The sequence below is a fragment of the Amblyraja radiata genome, chromosome 28 (genome assembly GCF_010909765.2).
Source record: "Amblyraja radiata isolate CabotCenter1 chromosome 28, sAmbRad1.1.pri, whole genome shotgun sequence".
Lineage (NCBI taxonomy): Eukaryota > Metazoa > Chordata > Chondrichthyes > Rajiformes > Rajidae > Amblyraja > Amblyraja radiata.
In genome coordinates, this window is record NC_045983.1 from 25,742,348 (window position 1) to 25,749,815 (window position 7,468).

At 44.9% G+C, this 7,468-nt stretch overlaps 1 protein-coding gene across 2 annotated transcripts in view; it reads left to right on the plus strand.

The window, feature by feature from the left end:
• The window catches only part of LOC116989023 (S-adenosyl-L-methionine-dependent tRNA 4-demethylwyosine synthase TYW1-like), a 116,201-nt gene extending 113,329 nt beyond the window's left edge, over positions 1-2,872 (plus strand). The window contains exon 16 of one of the 2 annotated variants that reach the window (XM_033046148.1): positions 954-1,347. In XM_033046148.1, coding sequence (XP_032902039.1) covers positions 954-1,172 — 219 coding nt within the window. In that variant the 3' untranslated portion in view covers positions 1,173-1,347. Of the gene's footprint in view, positions 1-953 lie in introns of both variants that reach the window. The other variant, XM_033046147.1, reaches the window with a different exon arrangement.
• Positions 2,873-7,468: the final 4,596 nt, after the last annotated feature.

Below are 7,468 nucleotides of genomic sequence, written 5' to 3' on the forward strand. Positions count from 1 at the left end.
AAACCCACGCAGGTCATGGGGAGAACGTACAAACTCCGTTCAGAGAGCACCCGTGGTCAGGATCGAACCTGAGTATCTGGCGCTGTAAGGTAGCAACTCTACCGCAACACCACTGTGCCGCCCTTAAATGAGCTGACCATGGGAAACTGTAAGCAATCACACAGCACGGATACCTACAGGATTACTGTCCACATAAGGATGATTAAGGTTAGGGGGGTAGGTATGAAAACCAGTGTAGTCGGCCATATATTGTGCACCACGCATGTAGCATTTTACAATAAATATCAATATTTTCATTAAGTAAACCAAGCTGCGTTATAGTTTAGATTCCTTTGGCTACACCCTGTCCAATACATGGATCACTTTGTAGTAATATTGTGGATAGTGTTTTTGTATTGTGCACGTACTCTCAACTACTGGCATGTAATGGAATAAAGACTATTAGCTTATTTTGCAACTCTGTTTTGTCCATTCTAAATTTCAACGAATTGTGCTTGTTTACATTAATTAAAATCTGCCACTAATTGCCCCATCACCTCAGTCTATTGAATTTGAACAGCTTGGTTCATTTGTTTGGCAGCCAATGCAAGTCACTGTGTTTTTCTGTAAGCAGCTGTAGCCTCAGCAGTTGACCCTAAGAGCCTATTATTTGACTCCCTTCTTTCCCATCCAGGTCCAGCACTATGCACACCTGCCTTCCGATTCTTTTCCAACCAATTTTATTCCATTTCAGGAACGGCTTGAGATGGATAGAGATATCATGCTGACCTTTGCTATCCGGATATGCGCAGGCACTGTAAGGCAGCAAAACTCTACCGCTGCGCCATTGTGCTGCCAGCAGCTTGTTTCCGTGTTGTATGATCTTGTGATACCATTAAACATGCATATTGTGATTTGACTTGATTGCAGATTTTTGATGTCTCCAATTATTTTTCTGTCATTCCTTATTTTAGTTCAAAGTAAATGGAGAATGGTGGACTTGGATAGACTACGACCAATTTCAGCTTCTCATCAAAGACCATGAAGAGAACAGTGGCACCAAAATATTCTCTGCAGAAGATTACATGGCAAAGACACCAGCCTGGTCACTCTTTGGAGCGAAGCAGAGAGGTTTTGATCCAGTTGATACAAGGTTCCAAAGGAAAAAACTGAAGGACATTTCTGGATGCTAAAAATATTCAATTGGATTCATCTATTTCTCTCTTCATAGATGCTGTCTGATTTGATGAGTATATCCAGCATGTTGTCATTTGATAGACACAAAATGCCGGAGTAACTTAGCAGGACAGGCAGCATTTCTGGAGAGATGGAATGGGTGACGTTTTGGGTCGAGACCCTTCTTCAGACTTCAGCTCAGTCTGAAGAAGGGCCTCGACCCGACATCTCCCATTACATCTCCCTAGAGATGCTGCCTGTCCCGCCGAGTTACCCCAGCATTTTGTGTCTATCTTTGGTGTAAATCAGCATCTGCTGTTCCTTCCTACACATGTTGTCTTTTGATTCTAATTAGATTTGTATATGGCATCACAGAATGGGAGAAACTATGTGGCCAGTGCTCATTGTATTTTACAGCAGCCATGTACTGGAAACGTAAAGTGTTTTAGCCTGAGCATACATGGATGGAATTTACCCATACAAGTGTGCAGAATTGGCTATTATAAACTCTACATTCAGATGATGTAGCATATCCTTAATCCAAAGAGCTGTCAGTTGACAAGGTCATATGAAAATAGAACCAATGTGATTACTAAACATTGCGTATGTTACATTCACTGGGTTTTATTTTTATTCAATTTTTTTGTTACGGACAATTGCCCAGAAAATTATCTTCATCTGAGTCTGTATTGATTTTTTTTCTCTGTAACACAGGTTGACAATCTGGCTCAGGGACACTGATCTTTCCTCTCACTCAGTTCATACAAAATTTAGGCCAGGATTGTATATCACATATTTGGTATGGCAGTCAGTATTGAATCTTGAAACTGTTGAATTTTCATGCATCATGTTCTTTCATCTAATTTTGACCCCTTCCTCCTGAAGCTGCTTCACACAGCCCGAAGGATGGGAATGCCAGAGGCAGGGTGTTGTTCTGGTCTGTGTTACTGCCTATACAGTGATGACAAGGAACAGACCTCGGAGCCCAGAGAAAGCTTAAAAATGGTAAAAGTATTGCAATACTTAAACCAGTTTTGATCGTGTTACTTATAAAGGCGCTGGAATGAAAGCTGAGAATACTAGAAATACTCAGCGGTAGAGGAAGTGTTTGAGGAAAGAAAAACAGTAATATGTTAAATTCTTAAATTTACCAGAAATAAAGGGTGGCACTGGGGCGCAGCGGTAGAGTTGCTGCCCAACAGCGCCACAGATCCGGGTTCGATGCCGACTATGGGTGCTGTCTGTATGGAGATTGTACATTCTCCCCAAGACCTGCGTGAATTTTCTACAGGAGCTCCGGTTTCCTCCCACACTCCAAAGATGTACAGATTTGTAGGCTAAACAAATTGTCAATTGTCCCAAGTTAGTGTAAGATAGTGTGCAGGGATCCCCTGGTCAGCACGGACTCGGTTTGCCAAAGGACCCGACTCCGCGCTGTATCTCTAAACTAAACTAAACATTTCAGGTCCAAGATCCTTCATAGATCTGAAAAGTTAATTCTGTATGTCTTTCCACAGACGTTGCCTGACCTGTCGAGTGTTTCAGATATTATCTGTTTTTATTTGTTTTTCAATCTACACTTTTCTGCTTTTCCTTTGGAGTTGGAATGTCATCTCCTTTGTTAAGGCAGTAAATGTTTTGAGTTTTATTCCACTGCCTTAATGTAAGTTTATGACTGTATATGGAATACGATAATAAATTTTGTTACCCCAGTTTTCATATTTGTTTTCCTTTGCTTATTTTAAATTGTCAACCAGAGGGAATTTTTAATAACAAGCCAGCATGTGGCCATTTGTTTCATTGTGTTTGTGCTGCCCCTTTTAAAGGACTATCTAAACAATCTCAATTCCTTGCTCTTTCCTCACAGCCACAGATATTCTTCCTCCTTACATTAAATATCCAATTCTCTTGTTAGTTAATTGCCCGCGTTATGTTATGTGTGCATAATTACCCATAAACTCTACCTGGCTCTCGTAGGCTATCAATATTCAATTGGAGGCATTCTGTGATGTGAGTTGCATACTCCACACACCTGCTGGTTTATTCAAGTTTATAGCTGTTTCTCTGCATTATTTGAGACACACTTCTGATTGGCACGTGTTTTTGATTATCAGTGCAAAGTCAATGGGCATTGATCTCATGTAAGTTGGTATTTCACAAGAAAATTGCATCTACTTTGAGAAAATTGCGTTTCAATTTAGCTCTGGTCACATAGTATATTTACTTTCATTATTTAAATGTCATACTCTTAATCTATGCCCTAGTTGCCTTTATGTGATATATTTTTAAAAACCTGGAAGTTGCGGCAGTTAGACAGTCTGGTGTCAGAGTCATGGAGTTTAAACAATCCTTTCAGCCCAACAAGTTCACCTTTCTGCCCATTGTGATGCTAGGGACAACGCCAGGCTCGGCAGTGAACACACTAACACTTGCAGCATGGTGAATCCATATCTTTTGTTTTCCTCTTTCTCTCCACTGGAAGAGTACCTGGGTTTTATGGGTGGCCACGGTGGCGCAGTGGTAGAGTCACTGCCTTACAGCGCTTGCAGCGCCAGAGCCCCAGGTTCGATCCCGACTACGGGTACTGTCTGTACAGAGTTTGTACGTTCTCCCCGTGATCGCGTGGGTTTGTTCCGAGATCTTCGGTTTCCTCCCACACTCCAAAGACGTACAGGTATGTAGGTTAATTGGCGTGCTGTATGTGTAAATTGTCCCAAGTGTGTGTAGGATAGTGTTAATGTGCGGAGATCGCTGGTCAGTGCAGACTCGGTGGGCCGAACGGCCTGTTTCCGCGCTGTATCTCTAAACTAAACCAAACTAAATTAGGCTAATGAGATTCAGGTGGGCCAATCTGCTCTTGGACCCAGTTGTTACCAATGATGCTGGGGATTGGCTTGTCCAGGGCTGTATGCCAGTGATAGGGATCAGAGTGGCATTCAGGGGGGGGTACAGTCACACCATCTATACTAATTCCATTAGGTCTGGATCCTTTGCTTATTCAAATGCCTGCCTAAATGTCTCTTAGTGTAGATATTATGTATGCACCATCTCCTTCTGCAACATGCTCTGGATATCAACCACTTTCTGTGTAAAAAGTACGTCATAAGTGATAGGAGCAGACTTTGGCCATTCCGACCATCAAGTCAACCGCCTTTCAAGTCTGCTTTCCCCTCAAATCTGTTTATAAACTCTTTCCTCTCACCTTAAATGTACGCCTTTTTGACTTGATACTCCTGCCATGGATATTGCATTACAAAATATCTAGAAACCACTGAGAAGATAGAATAATGTTCTGGAAAGCATCTACTATGAGCAAGATCAAGCTAATTCTGCAGGAGTGACCACTTAGAATCTTGTAAGTATGGAGGTTCGGTATACAGTTTACAAACTAACTATACTTACCATGAGCTCCTGCATACTTCACAGACATTTTGGTTTCATGCTATTATTGGAGGAGCAGTTCTTTTAAGCCAGATTTACCATTAAAAGGTTACGATTCCTAACAATGATATCACTTTATTTTCTGTTTGTCTAATGACTTCAATTGGTATAATGTTGTTTGAACGGGAGTGGGAATTGTTGACGTATGCACATGGCACGGTGTGGAGCAAATGATTAATCAATCATGACTGATGATTAGTAACATTTAGCCTGGCATAGTTGGCGTAATTAATCATTGTATTAGAGTCATAGAGTTATACAGTGTGGAAACAGGCCCTTTGGCCCAACTTGCCTGCACCGGCCAACATGTCCCAGATACTCTAGTCCCACCTGCCTGCATTTGGTCCATGTTCCTCCAAACCTGTCATATCCGTGTACCTGACTAACTGCTTCTTAAACATTGGGATAGTCCCAGCCTAAACTAACTCCTCTGGCCCGCTTGTTCCATACACCCACCACCCTTTGTGTGAAAATGTTCTGCCCCAGATTCTTATTAAATCTTTTCCCCTTCACTTTAAACCCATGTCCCCTGGTCCTTGATTCACCTACTCCGAACAAGAGACTGGACCCTATCTATTCCTCATGCTATTCTGCATGTATGTAGGTCTTCACAGCCAGAAGTTGCAATCATAGCTTTGTAGGGGTTTGCAGTTGAAAAAGGAATGAATGTTCAGAGCATTTATTAAAATAAAATATGGAAAGTGGTAGTTTAAGTTTGAGGCAGACTTTACTATAAAATATATTTTTTCACATGACTACCTAAAATGCATTAAAAATGACATTTCAGCTGCAACTGAGACGTTGGAGACAGCAGTGGAGGGTCAGAGCGGTGAGGGCTTGGGTCGGGCACGGGGCTTGTTCTCGCGGAGACCCAGGACCGTTGGAGACAGCGGTGGAGGGTCAGAGCGGTGAGGGCTTGGGTCGGGCACGGGGCTTGTTCTCGCGGAGACCCAGGACCGTTGGAGACAGCGGTGGAGGGTCAGAGCGGTGAGGGCTTGGGTCGGGCACGGGGCTTGTTCTCACGGAGACCCAGGACCGTTGGAGACAGCGGTGGAGGGTCAGAGCGGTGAGGGCTTGGGTCGGGCACGGGGCTTGTTCTCGCGGAGACCCAGGACCGTTGGAGACAGCGGTGGAGGGTCAGAGCGGTGAGGGCTTGGGTCGGGCACGGGACTTGTTCTCGCGGAGACCCAGGACCGTTGGAGACAGCGGTGGAGGGTCAGAGCGGTGAGGGCTTGGGTCGGGCACGGGGCTTGTTCTCGCGGAGACCCAGGACCGTTGGAGACAGCGGTGGAGGGTCAGAGCGGTGAGGGCTTGGGTCGGGCACGGGGCTTGTTCTCGCGGAGACCCAGGACCGTTGGAGACAGCGGTGGAGGGTCAGAGCGGTGAGGGCTTGGGTCGGGCACGGGGCTTGTTCTCGCGGAGACCCAGGACCGTTGGAGACAGCGGTGGAGGGTCAGGGCTTACCAAATCCCGTGACGTTCCACACTCCATAGGGAGGGTTTCTGGGGAAGCCGCTGATTGGTGGGAGCAGACTAGAGGAAGCAGCTGATTGGGTGCAACCTCAGGTTAGCATTTCTGCTTTTTGGTTAAAGGTACAGTGATTTAGTAAGGGTACAGTGAGCTAAGGGAGGCTAGGGAAGCGGAAAATCAAAATGTGACAGGAGGATCCAGAATGTGTGAAGATAAAGCTCTAGATGTAAAAGGGGCAAAAACGGAAAGGAAGGGTAGTAAGAATCATCTGAAAGTGCTTTATCTAAATGCGCTGTACACGGTATTAGTGAGACCACATTTGGAATACTGTGTACAGTTCTGGGGTCCATACTTAAGAAAGGATGTACTAGCCCTGGAGGCAGTGCAGCGAAGGTTTACAAGATTAATTCCTGCAATGAGGGGATTGACATATGAGGAAAGGTTAAGTAAGCTGGGACTCTACTCTTTGGAGTTTAGAGGGATGAGAGGCGATCTCATTGAAACGTATAAGATCGTGAGGGGCCTTGATCGGGTGGATGCACCGAGGATGTTCCCAATGATCGGGGAGGCTAGAACTAGGGGACATAGTTGCAGAGTGAGGGGGGGCTCTTTTGGAGCTGAGATGAGGAGGAACTTCTTCACCCGGAGGGTGGTTAGTTTGTGGAATTCACTGCCCCAGGGAGCAGTGGAAGCAGTAACGTTAAATTTATTTAAGTCAAAAATAGATGGTTTTTTAGCTGCCAAGGGGATAAGGGGCTACGGGGAGAGGGCAGGGATATGGACCTAGGTATGGTTAGTATAGTAGACCTGAGTGATCTCCTGGACAAGTGTCGATCGCCTGGATTGGGGTCGGGGAGGAATTTCCCGGATTTTTTTTCCCGAATTGGACCTGGGTTTTTATCCGGTTTTTTGCCTCCCCCAGGAGATCACGCGGTTCTTGGGGTGGAGAGGGGTGATAGCGGTATAGAGGGGAGGGTAGTGTCTTGTGTTCTGTGTCTTGTGTCTACTGTTTGTGGGTAAGTGTGTCTGTTTAGTGTTCAGCCATGAGTGAATGGCGGTGCGGGCTCGACGGACCTGATGGTCTACTCTCGCACCTACTTTCTATGATTCTATGATTCTATGATTCTAATAATACATTTGAATTAGACAGCACAGAAAAAGGCCTTTTATCCCATCATGTCCATGCCAACCATTAATCACCCATCGAAGGCACAACAATGCTGGAGTAACTCTGTGGGCCAGGCAACACCCCTGGAGAACATGGATAGGTGACATTTTGGGTTGGGGTTTAGTAAGAGGTTACCTAAAATTGGAGAATTCAATGTTCATACCATGGGTTGTAAGCTTCCCAAGCAGAATATGAGGTGCTGTTCCTCCAGTTGGCATGCAGCTTCACACTGGT